The following is an 18,040-nucleotide window of genomic DNA, read 5'->3' as shown; positions in this document are numbered from 1 at the left end:
TCCGGCTCACAGTCACATGAATCATGAGGGCCGTCGGGGTTGCATGCCAACACGAAAGGGTCTCCTCTACAAACCGGCCAAGGCCCCTCCCTACCATACTACATGACGCGAGGCGTGCCGGTGGCGAACTTCTAGACGGATCTTGGGGCATCGAGTGACGAGTGACGTTGTGCTAGGAGCGAAACGAGCGGGGGAGAAACGCGACAACCATTCACTACAACGTTGCTTCTCACACGCACGGAATCAGTTGGAGGCAGCCCGTCAGGACTTTATGAAGTCCCCGAAGTGTGAGATCAGCTCTTCAGAAGTGGCAGTGCCGGTACTTGGGTTTCGGAGTAGGTCGAGTAATGGGCCAGGCCATCACCAGACTGCCAAGGTAAAGTCGGAACAAGCTGTCTCGACATGGCAATCCGGGCCCAGATGACACTTGATCGATGGCGGCCACCACTTCCAGGACAGCCTCCCGGAGAGCAGCGGAGAGCCTAGCATAGCACCATCTGAATGGTTTGGCCCCCTGCATACGAGATGTTGTGGACGACGTGGCTTCCCAGCCACTTGACTTTTGGACTTGGGATATGTCCCGGACGGGATGATGTTTGTGTTGAGCCAGAACCGAGCCGGCATGTTCGTCTGCCCCCGATTATCTATGAGTTGTATCCTAGGGACATGGGTAAAGATGTGTAAACATGGGTAATGCATATTCTGATGGTAGATGGACTAGTCCGTGAGTCATCCTTCCTAGTCGCAATATGCAAACCGACCCCCAAAAAGACGATCATGACGATGCGCTGGTTGGTGGCCATAGCTCCCTACATAGTTTGAACCTGGCAGTACGACGCTGTATCGCTGCATACCCACCGACGGATAGGAAACCAGTCATACTTGCATGCAGCCTAAGGCCATGAGGACAGCTAAGGAGAGAGCCCCTAGAGCCGAGATGGGAAACCTGAAACAGACAAACAAAAATGTTTCAAGAAGGCTTCCCGCCAATCCGGAGTGGACAGAGAGCTAAGGAAAGGCCTTGAAGGCTTGCAGGCCAATCGACCCGAAAGCAACACGGTCGCGGCGGTGGGGTGGACGTCGTCCGGCCTCCCGATTGGGCTGAAGTCGAGCTCGCGCCGCATGGGAAGGTGGGCGCGTGCTGATGTGCCAATCACAGCCGAGGACGGATCGTGTCTGCTTTTTTCTGCCCTCCACCCTCGCGCCTCACTCCTCTCGTCCTTTCTCACGTGGCTAGTAGCAGCAGTACAGAGACTTAGGCGCGCGCGCGCGGTTGCATGGAATGGCATGAAGATGATGAGATGACGACGAAAATCAGACGGGCCTGGCTGCCCCCGGACCCCGGAAGCTGTCACGGGTCTGTTCGGTATACGCAACCGCCCAGCCAGAAGCTGACCTCGCCTGGCGAGACAAGCGCTGGCTGCGCTGACAAGAACCGGCCGGGTGCAATCTTACGCAGAGGCCCCAGGGCATGCTCCGGGGACTTTTAGGCGCTGTAGCAACTGATCAGCCCCCAGTTTCCGCCGTGTCATGCGCTGGAACTGCTGAGCCTGGATCCTGAATAGCACTCTTCCGGGGCCCATTTCTTTTTGCTTATTGCCCTCTCTGCCACATTGTAGCCGCCGATTGACTAAACGCGCGGGCGGCTACACGCAGCCCATTTTTGCTCTCTCTTGCACTGTCTCTGGCTACTGTCTCATTTCCGTAGGCGCCTACAATTTCCCCTACCAAGTTTGCAGTCTCCGATCTACCTTCTGCCCCCCAAAGCTTAAGCGGGAGACCAAAATAGCAGCCGAGGATGATGCATTCTACATTGCATCGTCGGCATGAAGCGGCTAATCACCCGCAAGCTTTGCAGATAGTTGTCGAATGACGGTAGTCAGCAGGACACACACGGACGATGCCTTCTTCAATGAATGGCTTCGGCGGACGAGCAGGTGCGCGCACAGAGGCACTGCTGCCCAAGTCACGCTAGCCATTGTCCTCTCAGAAGGGGCGCGGGTGTCGCGAGGGTTTCTGGTTCGTCGCGACACGACCCTTTTTCCGACACGGGCGCGCAGACGCAGACGCAGACGCAGACGCATCGCGACGTGGACGAGCTTTGCTTTGTTGTTCTGGCGATGGCCACCAAGCCCATGTTACCGGATTTTGCGTGTCTCCCCGCCATGCCCGCCAGGACGCCAGGACGCCAGGCTAATGCAGGCCCGCACATGTCTATATTTGAGTGAGTCATAGACGCCAGCCTTCGGGCTAGCTGCATGGAACGAAAGCACTTTCTGCAAGGCCTGCACTGAACGATGGGATTGGCGACCCTGCACCGGCCCGGATGGGGTTCGTACTGTATGGACAGGGAGGGCATACACACGCAAAAGGTTGTGATCCCCTGCGCGAATCCAGCGAATCCACTGCGTGCGCCAACTCGACCTCGGACGGTGCTGGCCCTGGGCGGTTCTGGCCTCTGATAGGCTGCACGTCTTTTGATGGCGTGGCAGGGGGTCTGGTCTGTATGTACCGTTGCTGCTGCTGCTGCTGCTGCTGCATGGCTTCCGCCCCGGCCGCAGCGAGCCAGACCGTCGACAGCAGCAGGGGATACTGGCGAGATCTCTCTCTTTCTCTCTACCGCCTATGTGGCATGTACCCTGGCCTATATCGCTCCACCCAACCTAAATCTTTCAACCTCAACCCAGCTCAATGCTAGGCCGGCCTCCCGTCCAGACCAAGAAACCCATCCACATAACGGGTTCGGGCTCTTGCATACACACGCTTGAAGAAGGCGAAGAAGAAGAAAAAAACGCGAGCCGAATGGGCTTGCAGCTCTTCTTTCTCCACGTTTCAGAAATGCGGTATCGATGTACACACCGCATACCTCATCTCGTCAACTCGACTCGTGCCCGGGTGGGCTGATGATGGCCTATCCCTCGCGAGGATAAGAGGCCCGACTTCCTCCCTCTCCTCCTGTCGTTCCCTTTTCGTCTATATGCTCTTTCCAGTCAACTGCTCCAGTCCAATACAATTCTTTCCTATTTTGCTCTTGCTGTCTATTGTTTGAAACCTGTTACTAGATCTCCATAAAGAGGTTGGCCGCCAGTTACGCGACCCTGGATATCCCTCTTCTTGCTTCACAGCAACTTGCACACTCTCACCTTCCGCCCTTGCCTCACGGCATCGCCCACGAAAACAACAAACAAACAAACAAACAAACAAAGAAAAAGAACCGAACCCGGAGCTGGTCTCCAAGCCCTTGTTTCCAATACCCACGATAATCAGCATCTCCTGTTGTCTAAGCTAGACGACAGAGCCCATCCACATCCCTTGACATGGCTTCGTAAGTGTCTTGGCCCCCACATGGCCCATATCACTTACACGGATCGTCTGATTGGACTAACACCCACATCCACCACGCAGTCTGGCAGCGGACATGTCTTTCGACTTCCAAGACTTCACATTCCCGTCCTGCGAGCCGGCCACCCCGCCGAGCTTCTCTTTCGACCCGTCTCTTCTCGAGATCCCCTACCATCCCGGGCATGCTCGCTCAAACTCGTATGGCTCCTTCTGCTCCACCATCGAGTCGTCGCCCTCCGACTCCATCAGCACGCGCCTCAGCACGCCGTCGAGGTCCCCTCCTCCCATCCGCCAACATGGCCCCGTCTTGTTGCCCAAGATCCGATCTCAAGATCAAGCCATTGAGAACCCTCCCAAGCGGGTCAAGACCACGCCGACGCCCATCTGCAAGCCCAAGGCCCGCCGTTCGGCAAGCTCTCGCCCGTCTCACGCCCGTAGCTATACCAACCCCGAGACCCTGAACCATTTCGCCAACACTTACTTCCTCCCTGCCGCCGAGGAACAGAGCCCGAACCAGTTCTCCCAGTCGCTCATGTGCTCTCCCGTCATCTTCCCTCAGGATGATATGCACTCTCGCCGCGCATCCACTTGCAGCCTAGACGGCTCTGCGCTTGAGAAGTATGGCTTCCCCACCTACCGCCAAATGCCCTCCTATGTGCCCTCGGCCCCTCAGCCCCAGGTTGAGCCTTTCATGTATGCTCCTCAGTACACGCCTCGTGCACCGTCGCCCCTCAGCATAGCATCCACTCCTGAGCCTGTCCAATCCACCACTCTCATGAACTACCTTACTACTTCCAACCCGGCCCCATCTTTGGTGCGCACAATCTCGTTCCCTCTGAGAGATCCCAACACCAAGCACTTCTGGTGGGATGTAAGACAGGTCCGTCCCTGGACCTCGTTCAATGCCTCCACCATCCTCTCTCTGCCCAATGCCTCGGCGCTCCTCAACTGCCCCGTCCCGGCCCCTCTTCTCGCCCAGCCTTCGAACTCGGCCCGGAACCCGGAGACAGAGGCTGCCCTCCACGGCATCTACAGCACATTCTACCTGCCTAAGCTCAACTCGGCGCTCTCCATCTCTTCGCAGCGCCCTCTGCAGTTCTCGGTCCCTACTACCAAGTCGACCTCCCCCAACGCAGACCACATCTTCGTTGCCAACGTGGCCGGGGAGTCTTCCAGCGCTGCCGCCATCTTTGGCGGCAAGCCCAATGCACGTGTGGTCGGCCTAGTTAAGAGCTTCGACCGCTTCAACACGGGTATGCGTGTCGAAGGCAACATCAAGCGCGTCGAGTACCTGCGCGGCCTGGCGCATCTGCACCACACCATGCGCGAGCACGGCTGCCGGTACGGCTTTATCCTCACCGAGATTGAGCTCGTCATCGTGCGCAACGGCAGCGAGAGCGTCCCCCACTTTGGCTACCTCGAGGTCACCAGCGTCCAGCTGGCGGCCACCGGCTCCAACGACCACGACGACAACAACACCGAGGCCGGCGAGCAGAAGCTGACTGCCTGCCTGGCCCTCTGGGGTCTGTGCATGATGGCCAACAACGAGGCGGCTCCCGGCCAGGCTCACTGGAAGTCCGAGATCGGCGCGCCGGCCGAGGGCACGCGCCGCAAGGCTCTCCCCAAGGACGACTGGATGCCGCAGCCCCAGCTTGCCGAGAAGCGCGAGGCCAAGCGTGCCAGAGGCTGGGTACTCCCTGAGGACGCTGTAGGCCGCAAGGAGCTGGGCAAGCGCGGAGTGCGGTACGGTGGCTGTTAGAAAAGCATTCATTCACGCTCACTTGCCGCGGGAAGAGAAAAGATCTAGGCTGGTTCCTGGATCTTTCAACGATTTAGACAAAGGGATAATGATTTTTGGCATGATGGATTTGACGAAACTTATGATGGATTATGATGAGGGTTTGATGAAAACGGAGGTGGTGTTTTGGTTGGGGTTTGTCATTGGACTGGAGCATTCACTATATCAGATCCATACCAGATCACGATGGCTACATCAGAGCTTACTTATTTTTTTAATGATACACTCATTCTTGATACTACTTCCACTACGCCTGATTCCGCTATGAAGTTTTCCGATTGCCTCTGGCTGCCTTATGGCGGCTCTCTTGTCGAATAGCCATAGCTGCAATTGACACCGCGAATCAAGCAGGCGTAATTTGAAACTGAGTTCATCTGGGTAGTCGGAAATAATCGTGGTAGTCCGCCAACTGCCATGAGATATTATTTGAAATTCAAACGTAACTAGGCAACAGCTTCAAACCCAGTTCAACTGAGGTGCCTACTATGTATAGGTAAGTATAATAATACACGCCTGTTATGCACGCCACCGCCATATCCTATGTCCAGTGTGTGATGTTAATGATTCCAATCCCCTAGATAATCTGCAAGCCCAGCACAAGCTGTTTCCGTCGTTTCCTTGTGGCTAACGCGCCCTCTCCTGAGGCCCGCCCATCTACTGCCTATGTCATTTCTGGAACATCCGCCCATTGTTTTTGATACATATAAATAAGCATGTAGGTAGTCACCCAATTCCCCTAGCTATTCCGCGAATGCCACGCGGGCTGTTTTCTTCTGCTTCTTAGTAGCAGGCCCAGACTCTCTCGGAGCCGGTCCATCTGGTCTAGACCTCGTTACGCCGCCTCCAAACATTGAGGCGTAGGATCTCTTTGTACCGCTGGATAGTGTCGACTCGGAGTGGTGGGCATTTACGTTCTCTGTGTCTTCGGTTTCAAGTCTCAAGCTGCTGCTCGCCGACTTTCCCTTGCCCTTTCTCTTGCTTTCTGGTGATGTGATGACCAAGCCTTCGTCGGGATGGACTTCCCGCCCAAACCCGCGGCCAAAGACAAGCTGCGGCGTCTCCAGCCTGGCTGTCTGTTCGATATCAGGCAAATTTTCCGGCATAGGAAGGATACGCGCGTTCAAGATCCAGTCATGGATGGGCTTGTCGTCGAGGATGGACTTGATCTTGCGGTGTTCGGCCTGGGGTATTGCCTCACGTCGTTCAACAATCAACTCCTCGATGCTTCCCTTCAACACCAACGTCTCGACCTTGATCGGTTTCGGTTGGGTCAAACGTCTAGCCCTGCCAATAGCCTGTTGTTCGATTTGAGGGTTGAGGACCGGCGTCAAGAAGTAGATTCGTGAGGCGGTTCTCATATCCAAGCCGAAAGCCGCCTGTGACAGGTCCATCAAACAAACCCGAAAGTTGTCGTTTTCCAGGAAGGTCTGGATATATTGGCCACGACGTTGAGCAGATAGTCCTTGTCGAGTGTAGATGAGATGTTGTACTTGCAACTAGCCAGACAGACTTGTTAGCCAAATGCACTGTTCAAGGTGTTTCAGAGACTTACTATCTCGAGAACCTGTGCCAGGTAATAGGCAATGTTGTCATTCTCAAAGAAAACAATGATCTTTTCATCGTTCTGATACTTGATGATGGAGTCGATTAGATATGTGAGTTTAGCCGATACCGTCGACACAATTTGAGTATCCGCCAAGGCTGGCGCGATCTCGATATCACCGAATGAAGGGGCAGTATTATCCACTTCAACAGGGTCCCGGTCTACTTGCGAAGACGCCTTCAGCGATTGCGCTATCGTGTGATGATCTGAGCCAACTGCGGTGCTCCCTGCCAAGGTTGGTGAAGCCGTTTCTTCTTCTTCGAAGTATCCTGCGACAGTCAACATCCTTGTTTTTTCGGCGACGCCTTGGCGATCGATTGCACCGGAATCCATCATGAGCTGGAGAGAATTGGGCGAATCGATCACAGGATTCAAGAATCTCTGTAGAGCTTGTATCAGCCCGGCGTCGGTGCAAAGGGGCTCTCCATCCTGGGGATTCTGGTCGGCGAGAGACCAGGCTTTTGCGCGATTGAAGCCGCCGGGGAAGTGTTCAAGGTACAGAGGCAGTGTGTGGTACCTGTTACTGATGTCTTTCAAGTCGTTCTTAAATGCCACGTCTCCAAAAGCGATGGCATCTGCTAATAATGCCATGTCTGTATCGCTGATGGGAACCTTTTTGCTTTCCAAGAATTCCTCAGCTCTTTTCATGGCATCATCGATTTCTTGGTCCGAGTAAAAGACTCCCCCCGAAAAAGCTCGCTTGCTTCAGATTGCTGACTAATTGGAGAAGTGCCGAACGTTGCTTCGGGTGGAAGAAGTAGTCCATGTCTGTCCGCTGTGATTGAACGGAGTTGAATATGATCATCATCGCAAAGAGATTCAAGGCAAGCTTGTCCTGGTATGATCCTTCCAATATGACGTTCCTAGCCTCTACTGGCGGAAGCGCTGCTTCGACGTCAGATAAGCGGTGCCGTACCATTAGTGACTTCAGTGTTGTCTCAAGGCAGTGTATACTTCCGCTACTTTTCTTGGAGTGCTTTGGCTGCAATACGTAAACGTTCCAGTCGGCCGGCGTATCTCCGACTTCCTGTTTGGTATTTGACCATGGGCGGGCCTTCAAGAACTTTGCGGCAATGTTGCCGATGCGTAAGAGGTCGTCTCGCTCCTGAATGTCGAGTGCTTCATCATCGCCAACCCGGTTGCTATGCTCTTTGCTTAAGTCGTGGGCCGTCTCGGAAACGCCGTTACTCTCTTGGGAGGCTCCTTTACCACCGGCGTCGTGTTTTCTTCCCACAAGGCTCATCTCCAGCGGAACGGAAACACCGTAGAGGCCCTTTGTAGGGGTACCTGTTACCACCCAACGTACATCAATCTCGAGTGCGTCCAGCAGAACCAGGAAGTCTGTTTTCCATTGGCGGCTTCCATTGCCCAGTCCATGTCCCTCATCAATAATGCAACGCTTAAATCGTAGGCCTTGCAGAATACTGATCTCATATCCTTGGTCGTTGTCGCGATCCCTTACGATCTTCTCAAACCTACTCTTGGAGAACAGTATGATATCATAGGTCTTCAAAATCGAAGTCACTGGGATCTCCGCCTTCAAGTCCTCAAGGACGCAAGTCGAAAGGCCCTCGGTGTGTTTCTTGATCTCCTTTTGCCACTGTCGCACAAGATTGTTCGGCACGATGACGAGATTAGAACTTGTCAATTGGATTTCTCTGCCATACTGTGAGCGCGAAGCCCCGCTCCGTTTACCTCGTCTTGGTTGAATAAGAGTATTGAGAGCAGGCTCCAATCTGTAGAAGGCGCGGTTTTTGTTTTTCTCAAGAGCCTCGACGCACATGTCCGGGATATTTGGATGTTGGCGCCATGGAACGGAATGTCGGTTTACAGCGGCCGCCGCCATATCCATGAGGCAAGCACGCTTCTCCCGTTTCGGACTTAAGACGGTGTAGGGCTCGGGCGCTGTAGTGGGCATACCCTTTGTGGCACATATGACAGACAAGCACATCAAAGTCTTGCCCAGTCCCATCTCTTCGCAAAGAAGCCCCCCTCGAACATCGTCGTAGTAGCGAGGCTCTCTCAGTATCTCTCCCTTGGCGAAATCCGAATACCACAAGTTGCCATTCTGGTCTATTCTCTTCATTAACCTTGGGTCAACGACGCATCTGGGGGCCAGCTCGCGCCGAAGCATCTCTGCGACTGATTTCCGTTGGATGGGTATTAGTGTGGTCCTAATGCCTAGAATCTTGCTGTTGAGGGCATCTCTGATGATTGCTTTAGCAGACGCGTTTGTGGCGTGATCGACTTTGGGGTCAGGCGACGGGAAGTGGTTGAAACGTTCCAGCAGGGACATGCGATCGTCTATATTCCTGTAAGCGTTCAACTCGCTCGCTTTGCAAAGTTTTGCTCCATCCCATGCAGCAGGCGAATAGTCCAACTGCTTTAACAGTAGACCAAGTTGCTTAAGAAGCCTGTGGCCTTGGCGATCAATCGACATTCGATCTACGTCATGAGGAAGGAGATAGACGCGGACGGTGTGATGCCTCAACTGAAGCTGTATCCATTGTGCCCTAAAGATGAGCGCAAAAGGAGCCAGTGTTGGTGATGCCAAAAGCGGCGCCAGATGTTCAGTTGGGACTGATTGAAACCTTGGGATGACATCGTGATCATCACGCCCTAAAAAGAGCCAGTCATGCGAGGGAAGCTGACTTCCAATATCATCAGACAGTAGACTGCTTTTGTTGGTCGATGACAACTGGAGACATCCCGCGGGAATGTATTTTGAGAGCCAAGGCTGGTCCATGATGATGTCCACCGTTTGCTGGATGGATTCCGAGTTGGAGCTACGCCAGGCTGCAGGCTGCGGGTTGTACGCGCATGCGATGCGGCGGTTGATGCTGACAACAACACTGGTCGGGCTCTCTTCTATCGTCGACAGTCAGAACATATGCATTGAGAAGGGAGGCATATGAGCCCCAGCTCCAAGGCCTGGGGATTATTGGCGCTGATTGTCGAGTATGCAGCAAAGGTTTCTGCAAAGGTGAGATGAGGTGAAGAAGGCTCCGAGGCTGATGACAAGGAGAGCGCTGTGGATTCGATTCAGAAGGCGCGCTCCACTGATTTACCCGTCAACCGTGTGGGGGTTGGGTTAGCGTGACAGTGTTGAGTGTGGGGGAAGAACGCCAAGAAAAGAGATGAAACACGCTGGCTGACACGGAAGAAACCCATTCATTCAATCAATCAATCAATTGAAAAAGACGTAAGTAGGTAACTATATTTAATTCGCCACCCCCCCTTCTTCCCTTCGTATGCTGCTTCAACCCCATTTCTGCTGCCTCTCTAGCTCTGCAGGCCGACCACCGACTCAGCCGGTCTGGTTGAAGTAGTTCCCAGCAATCGGGTCCGACAGCCCCGCGGCCTTTTGGAACGCCGTGACGTTGAACGCCGTCTTCCCGCTCTGGAGCTGCGTCTGCGCCGCCTGGGGGATGACCCAGTTCTCCGGCTGCTCCCAGAGGAGATGGGTGTAGCGATGAGGGTGCGGTGGGCTTTCTGCTGGCGGAGCCGGCGCCTGTTTTCCAAGTCACACTTATGGTCAGCAAATGGATGGCAACACATTTGGATGGATGCGTTGCTCGACTCACAAACCACGCCACTGGCCCGGTGGCCCTGGTGCTCAGCGTGTAGACTCCGCTAGCCGTCTTCTGACCGCTGGCCTTGAAGTCTCTCAGCACTGTGTGAAGGTAGGTGGCTGGTTTTCCCTGCTTAGGGTTGAACGGGTTCGTCGACCTGCGGCGTAACAACAACCCTATGTCAGTATGCTTTCACTAAGATCAGCACGCCGTGCGTCTAGACTCTACATACGCATCCAGATCTGTGTTATGTGGTTAGCTAAACAGTACCAATCACTGATGGAGAGGAGATGTATTACCGATCATCATCCACACATAGGTCCCGTTCGGCTCGGTCTTGAGGCCGATAGTGGGCGCCCTCGCCGTGTCTGGGCCGTGTTAGTGGTGTCACTCTGGCCCAACCCTTTATAAGTCTGCGACAGCCCGGTAGGGGGATACTCACCACTCTTCGTCAACGATAAACCCGGCGTTACCTCTTTCGTGCCGAAGATGACATCCAGATGAGGCGTGACATGCGGCGCGAATCCATCGGGGGTCTGTGCTGCAGAGAGGCCCGCAAGCACAAGAAACGTGTATAACCCAGAGAGCTGCATTTTCTTTGACATGTATGATCTTCGCCGAAGACAGAGTCGGTTGGGCAACTTGGCTGGATAGAAAGGTCCAGGCAAGCGCCTCTCGCAAAGAAGAGGACCGGTGGGTTATATTAGTCTGAGCACCGGAATGACCTTGATACCCTAGGCCCTGAAATCGATATACTACTACATGACTCTCTATAGTGGTGGCTAAATCGGCAATGATGCTATTGGCTGGCATGGCGACATTGGATCGCCCATCAGCCGCCTTGGCGAATTAGTTTCAAATGTTGGCTATATGCGCCCCGTTGTGTACTCGGTAGTGTTTTCCAATGTTCCTTGTGGTGTCGTCACAAGTCGCCTCTATTCTCAAATCATACCATGTTTCCGGGGGGGCAATTATGGTCAAAAAGTAAGATATCATGAATAAGTTTATAAATTAGAAGGCCTTGCCAAGAACTTCCAAGAAACGAGACCTGAAAGTCTAGTAAAGCAGGTACAAAGCTTTCAATCATGTCTTCATCATCATCATCAAGAAAAACAGCGTAACTAGTACATACAAGACCCGTTGCCAAAAAGAGCATGGGACACCAATACAGTACTCCTTTCTCCATCCCACCGTGACTCCAACACACCCGCGACATGGCGTCATAACTCATTATATCCAGAAGAGTTCCAGCGCCGTCCGAGTGTGCCTAGGTTCACCTCTTCCGCATATGTCGTGTCGTTGATAACGTCCGACAGGGGCCTTGGCAGGGCTTGGTATCATAGTGGGCGCCGAAATGTTGTTGTTGACGATCGATGCTTAATCGCCCCGCGTACGGTAGTTGCCCATCTTCTCGATCGAGCTCATAATACCGCTCCGTGCGCCTAGCCCGCTGCCCGGTCTGCTTCCAGGTCTCGGCAGACCACCGCTTATGCTTTTCGTGGGTCCGTGAGACGCCAGGCCGCCAATGCGACTCTCCGTTTGGGACTTAGGGAGAGCACTGCCAGGTGCCCGTATACCAGTGGGGCCAGGCCGGGTGAGACTGCTGCGGAAAGCTTGCTTCTGCGCAGGCGAGGCTCCCATACTGCGGACGCTGTTGCTACGCGCTGGTGTTTGCTTCGCTGGTGTGCGAGCTGGGGGCGGGACCGACATCCGTACTGGTCTCGGTGTACGGCGAACTTCCTCCTCTGGCTCTGGCTTGGGCTCTGGCTTGGGTTCTGGCTTGGGCTCGGCCTTGGCTTGGTTGGCAGCGACGAAAGAGTGCTGCATCTCCATCATTTCCTCCGCCAGTTGAACAAGTTCGCCCTTCTCCACGCGCTCGCGTTCCAGAAGGACGATGAGCTCGTGGTTATCTTGCTTCACGCTGGATACAATGGCCTCGAGCTTCTGTACCTCAGCACCAAGCTCCTTGATCTGCGCAGCATCCTTGCTGGACTGGGCTTTGAGTTCGGCAGTCTCGTTAGCGACGGCCTGGCCGAACTCGACGCGTGTCATCGTCGCATCACGGCTCAGCTTGAGGCGTTCGTTGTCGTTGGTCAGCTCTTCAATTTGGCGTTCCAACTCGCGGATCTTCTTCTCCCAGCGCGCCTCGTAGCTCTTCTTGAGCGCGGTGACCTTGGTCTCATGCTTGGATTTGTAAAGTGCGTGCAGCTCCCTAGCTACGCGCTCCATATTCTCAGCCTCACGTTGGGCTGCCACCTTGCTGTCTGATGATCTGTCGGGCGATTTGACGTCTGGGATAGGGCGCCCTGCGCGGAGACTGGCTATCTTAGATTCGGCCTCTTGTGCCATCATCTCAGCTGCCTCCCTTCGCTTCTCGCTTTCGTCCAGCTTGGACTCGAGTTCGTCCCGTTCATGCTGGTTGTGGACAATTTCTGACTTCACCTTGCGCAGAACGGACTCCATGTCCCGTCCCCGCTTCTCCCAGGAATCCTTCTCCTCCGTAATCGACTCCTTCAAGCACTCCGTCTCCCGTAACTTCTCCATGGTTTGGCCGACTCGTTTCTCGGCATCTCCGACAGCGGTCTTGAGAGAAGTGACCTCTGCCTCTTTACCGGAAAGTGAAGCCTTGAGGCTGCTGATCTCGGAAAGAAATGCAGATTTCAGAGACTCTAGTTCACGTGGCGTCACCGTAGGAATACTTCGTGGAGTTGGCATTGGCGGAATATCGAAGTCTAGTAAATTCCCGTCACCCCTCTTGGGCGTGGCGCTGGGATGCTGGTGTCCGTTGGTCTTGGCCGGTGAACGCGAACGAGCTCCTTTGGTAGGTGATGCAGGCCTATACTGCGCTGAAATCGCGGACATCTGTTCAGTGAAGTCCAACAAACTGGTCGTATCGCCACAGCTTTCTTGGTCAGGTCGCCGCGCCGTTCTGGCAGTTGAAGGATCATATCGATCTCGTGGCCGGGGTGTGGTTAGACTACCGAATTTGTTTGGGCTTGTGCCCAACTTGGCGAACGTTGTAAGGTTCGGGATGACCGAGAAGTTGCTGAACGTGCTAACCATGGTGTCGTCGTGGGCGGCAGATACATCACCGTCACCCTTATCCAGATGCTCGTCATCCACGGTCATAGAGCTCACGTCGTTGGCATCATCATCATCGTCGTCATCGAAACCCTCGCCACTCTCGAGCATGGTAGAATCATCCTCGAATATCTTAATGGCATGTTTTAGGCCATCGTTCGATGCAAGAGCTTCCTCGAATGTCATTTCCTGCCTCACCACCCTTTCCGTCTGGGGTGACTTTGCTGCTGGGGAATCTCGAGGGGTGGCATCGTGCCGCGCTGGTTTGGGTGCTGGAGACTCTTGCGACGCAGCATTGTCTGGTGATGACTTTGCCGCAGGGGAGTCTTGTGACGTCGCATCAGTGTGCGTCGACTTTGACGAAGGTGAATCTTGTGCGGTGGTGTGGCTGCTGCCACTGCTCGTGCGGACAGGAAATCCAGTATTGACCTTGACGGGAAATCGCCTGGCGGGCGATACCTCCTTTCGCATGGGACTCTTGGCGACGGCATCAATGCCCAATGGTGCTAAGCCCTCCGAAGGTGCAAAGGATTCCCCGCGCGGGCTGAGAATCCTCAGGGGCGCAATGCCATTTCCCGACAATATCCTGGAGTGTCGCGTTTTGCCGGGCGACGACGCGTTTTCCTGCTCTTGATCTTCTCTTGGGTTGTTGTTTTCCATTTGCGGCTCCGGTGTTCCAGCATTCACTGGCGAGCTTGTGTCGGCGTCTTTCGAGGGAGACCCGTTGTTGGAAGTAGGGAATTCCATTATGGGGTTGAAGTTGTGGCGCGCGGTCAGAGGCGTAGCTTGTATGTTCAGCGACGCGCTTGGCGCAGGTGTGAGGGGCGAAGCCATATATCGATCCTGGCAAAATGGGGTGTAAAGTGCGCGCCTTCAAGGCTGCTATTCAAGAATCGACAGCAGCGGAATTGGACCGTCTGTCGTTGAAGCAAATGGCAGTCTGTATTTAAGTGGTACGAGGTAGAATGGTGTTGGTGAGGACATGCCAACTGTCGGAGGACGAGGGGGAAATTAGTTGGAGGGATTAAAGTAATTAAATTAGCCCCAAGGGGGTGAGCGGGTGAGCTATCGCCATCAAAGGTGTTTTGGCAGCAGGGAAGGTGAATTGTGGGGGTTCCTCTTCTGATTGTCCTAGCAACTAACCACTAACCGCAGGACCGTTGGCGTACAAGGGAACCTCGTTTTCCCAGCTTTCCCAGCTTTCCCTCCTCGCCGCGCAACAACGTCATCTTCTGCCTTGTTGGCCCTGCGCTACGGCACGCTATACAGCCTTGGAGGCTTTAGGAAGCTGCTTATGCGCCGGTTGACTGGCAACTACCGCACAAGTCCTGTTGTGGCGGCCCCAAACGCCCGATGCGGCCCCAGTGTCAACACGCCTTACTGCTCCACCATACAAGCAGGTGGTCGTTGCTACGAACGCAACCAACCATGGGTGCCTTTGGAGCACGAGCGCTTACTCGCGTCGTGGAAGATTCGTGACAAGTCCTCTTCTGCATCTGGGGATATCGTTTCCGGACAGAACGGCAAGAGACGGGGAGGCAATCACGTTGGTCATGGCGTACATGCCACGCCGCAAGACAAAGAAAACTTTGTTGGCAGCCACCATCAAAGCCGGCAGAAATAACTCTCTCTGTGTGCACATGAATAATTGATTCTCACTTCGTCCATGTTCTAAATGTCCATAGATCGTGCCATTCCGGTATCCCTGCGTCATGTTCACGAACACCTCCGAAACGCCAGCGAGGCAGATGCCTTATTTGCCTCCTGAGATCTGGGTCATCATCTTCAGAAGCCTTGCCAACAGTCAGGACTTTGCCGCAATCTGGAACAATGGTCGTTGCGCATCGCCTTATTTCAAAACCCTTATCGAGTCAGTGTTCCGCATCGATATTCTCCCAGTCATGGTGACCAATCTGTCCCTCGTGGGTTGCACGGCGCGGAGGGGCGTGGAACGGGTGTTGCTCGATTTCAAGGGGCTTTCCGGCGATGGTGAGCGAGCGTATTTCGGAGAGAAAAATCAGGCTACTAAAGGAACCGGTGGGCCAGAGTTACAGCATAAGGGTGATCGCCGTGGCTTGAGCGCGAATCAATCGAGCAACATCGCACCTGGCCTACCGTGCAGCCCGCCAATTCTGATAGAGTGGACATCCCATTTCTGTATTTCCGTCGCCCGCGGTCCCACCAGCTTCGTTGGCAAGCACGGGGGTGCCGGGCCATCACGCATGGTTCAAGCCCGGGGTTGCCCCGGCGATGCAGATGCGGGTCGACGAGGAAGCTAAGGAGGTCTCGTTCCTATGGAAGCGCCTGATGAGCAACTTCACTGCCAGTCTTGATAACCACCCCTTGGTTCCAGGCCCCGAATTTTGCCCCTTATCCACGGGACAACCGAGAAAGTAGATGAACGATGACGATGGCCCCATTCACTCCCCCTCCGAGCTATCGTCGCAAAACCTATATACTGGCCCGGGGGGCCAACAAGTGTACCATCAATAATTGGTTACAACTAGGAACGGATCGTAAGATCACAGATCATGATTCATTTTCATGTTTTGCAGATGTCTTGCATAACGCTGGAGTCACTGCCGTCCGTGTCTCGCGTCTAATTGGCCAATGCGCCTGTCCTAGGAATAATCCCCATACAGAAGTGGCCTCATCTCTTCGCAGCAGCTATTCTCATAACAATTCGGACATGTTTTCAGCGTCAATATGTGCAAGTCACGTATTCCCACTTACGCTATGCACTTACCTCCTCGAGCTAGGTTTTCTAAGTCCTTGGTTGGGGCAAACAGCACCATGCTTGCCAGCACCGGCAAATACTCATATAAAGGAAACTTATTTAGTCTTTAGCTATGTATGTATACCTGGTACCCATATACTAGTTTGATATTGCTCCCGTGAAGTCTTTAAAGAGATAATTAATTTAGAGAAGGCTGAAGAACTAAATACATATTTATCATCAGGTTTTCTTTACTACTTCGATGCCTAGGAGTCCAGACCAGTAACAAAACATCGTCCTGCAGTGATTGGGTAGTCAGGCTAGATTTCAGAGGAATCTAGATAAGCAATATTTACCAAGCCCCTTCCCGTTGATTCTTTGTTGAGTCTCGGTGGTCTTTGATAACACAGGCTTGTATAAGCAAGCATTTGCAAGTACTCCTCCTATTGGACACTGGGAAACACCCCTGAGATGATTCTCAGCAAAATAAAGTTGTTTAAGTTGGCTCAATCGCAAATGTTATATAAACACTTTCAGGCAAGTGTTCTGTACAATGGTAAAGTATACTGCAAATATTCGTTGTTTTACGAATTGCAGTTGGAGGTTGAAATTCTTATCACCCCCCTTTTCTTTTTGTTATACGGGGTCCTAATGCCTAGAAGACAGACAGTATAGGGTTGGGTACCAGTGGCACCCGTATTTGCAGGTCTGTAAGATAACTAAGCATAGTTTCAAGGCGTTCTCGTTCATGTTGTACGCAGAAGAACATGAGTTAGCTTTTTAATTACTATGCGTAATCACGACTCACACCATGTTGGAGCCAGATATCACCCGAGGGACCAGCTGACGCTGTTAGGTATATTTGCTGGAGACTTGTAACCCCTTACGTCATATATCCATTTGAATCCATAAGGTAATTGACCGTATCATTCTACGTCGAATTGCAGCTTCGTGCCCCGTACGGAGTAAAAGTGATACGATTAAGAAATCTTGTGAAATTTTGTGGGGCGTGGATTCACCCTTTCTGCTAAGGGGAGAACATATCAAAGCGTTCTCACCATATATCCCAATGTCAGTCTTCTCGTATCGTCCACTTGATGTATCACCACATGTTACAGAACCTGGTGGGCGGCCTGGAGGAGACGGCATATCCTTTAGAGGCACCCCAGAAGGTTCGAACAGCTCCAATGCAGGTGCTAGCTGTTGGGCCGGCCAGGCCAGGGTGACAGCAAGTTCAACATCAGCCCGTCTGCCCCTTCGAGCCCTCTGACTGCCGAGGAATTTGACGCCGTCATGGCCACTGCGCAGCCATCACAGACCTCGACGCCGCAGTATTTGCCCACGACCTCATCCACGCCTATCCGGACGCAAAGGTTATTCTCATTGTGCGGCGTGACGGCGACACATGGTACCGCAGTGTCCATAGCACGATCCTGCACCTAAAGGCGACCCCTATTCTGAACTAGGATAGGGGTAGGTCGGGGGCTGTCAACAAGTAAAAGCACGGTTTGTCCGCGCCATTCAGCTTTCCATCGATTTTGTGCAGATGACAGATGGGGATTTCCTGTAACAAACGGCGGCTGTTCATTCTGTTCAAACGAAGTGGATGCTTTCTCGCGAGCAGCAGCATCACTAAAGAACATGTTCTTATCTCTACGTTTAAGGAGACCTTTTCTTATCTTTTCTAACTGTAATTTATCTCCTAATTTGATATTAGAAGTCAATAGAATAGTCTATATGAGTAATGCTCAAACTATTCATAATAAGAGCTATTGAATAATTACCTTTCGCTCTACTTTTTCAATGCTATAGTATGTATCGCCAGACACAAAGATACCACCATTACCACAACGGTCGTAGATCAGGCTATCACGTGATTATATTACATGATTACCACGCGCGCCACATTGCAGCTTTGGAGATGATGG

General features: G+C 53.3%; 5 protein-coding genes across 5 annotated transcripts; 2 read left to right on the top strand and 3 right to left on the bottom strand.

Annotated features, from left to right (window-relative positions):
• Positions 1-3,317: 3,317 nt before the first annotated feature.
• PG998_013759 (uncharacterized protein) lies at positions 3,318-5,101 on the top strand (the record flags this gene model as incomplete). The annotated part of the gene is made up of 2 exons (XM_066880575.1): positions 3,318-3,325; positions 3,406-5,101. 2 exons carry the CDS (start codon positions 3,318-3,320, stop codon positions 5,099-5,101), a joined length of 1,704 nt encoding a protein of 567 aa, XP_066724714.1.
• Positions 5,102-5,880: 779 nt separating this feature from the next.
• PG998_013758 (uncharacterized protein) lies at positions 5,881-9,489 on the bottom strand (the record flags this gene model as incomplete). The annotated part of the gene is made up of 3 exons (XM_066880574.1): positions 5,881-6,636; positions 6,693-7,405; positions 7,482-9,489. 3 exons carry the CDS (start codon positions 9,487-9,489, stop codon positions 5,881-5,883), a joined length of 3,477 nt encoding a protein of 1,158 aa, XP_066724713.1.
• A 561-nt stretch (positions 9,490-10,050) lies between these two features.
• Positions 10,051-10,908, bottom strand: PG998_013757 (phosphatidylethanolamine-binding protein; the record flags this gene model as incomplete). The annotated part of the gene is made up of 5 exons (XM_066880573.1): positions 10,051-10,254; positions 10,328-10,472; positions 10,548-10,557; positions 10,615-10,683; positions 10,758-10,908. 5 exons carry the CDS (start codon positions 10,906-10,908, stop codon positions 10,051-10,053), a joined length of 579 nt encoding a protein of 192 aa, XP_066724712.1.
• Positions 10,909-11,692: 784 nt separating this feature from the next.
• Positions 11,693-14,230, bottom strand: PG998_013756 (uncharacterized protein; the record flags this gene model as incomplete). Its single annotated transcript, XM_066880572.1, has 1 exon — positions 11,693-14,230. One exon carries the CDS (start codon positions 14,228-14,230, stop codon positions 11,693-11,695), a length of 2,538 nt encoding a protein of 845 aa, XP_066724711.1.
• A 17-nt stretch (positions 14,231-14,247) lies between these two features.
• Positions 14,248-15,675, top strand: PG998_013755 (uncharacterized protein; the record flags this gene model as incomplete). Its single annotated transcript, XM_066880571.1, has 4 exons — positions 14,248-14,334; positions 14,477-14,496; positions 14,552-14,942; positions 15,082-15,675. 4 exons carry the CDS (start codon positions 14,248-14,250, stop codon positions 15,673-15,675), a joined length of 1,092 nt encoding a protein of 363 aa, XP_066724710.1.
• Between the last annotated feature and the right edge of the window lie 2,365 nt (positions 15,676-18,040).

This window comes from Apiospora kogelbergensis, assembly GCF_038363985.1.
Source record: "Apiospora kogelbergensis strain CBS 113332 chromosome Unknown utg000009l_segment0_segment0, whole genome shotgun sequence".
Classification (NCBI taxonomy): Eukaryota; Fungi; Ascomycota; class Sordariomycetes; order Amphisphaeriales; family Apiosporaceae; genus Apiospora; species Apiospora kogelbergensis.
The sequence above is the reverse complement of the archived record's forward strand: the minus strand, read 5'-3'. Positions and strand labels throughout refer to the sequence as shown.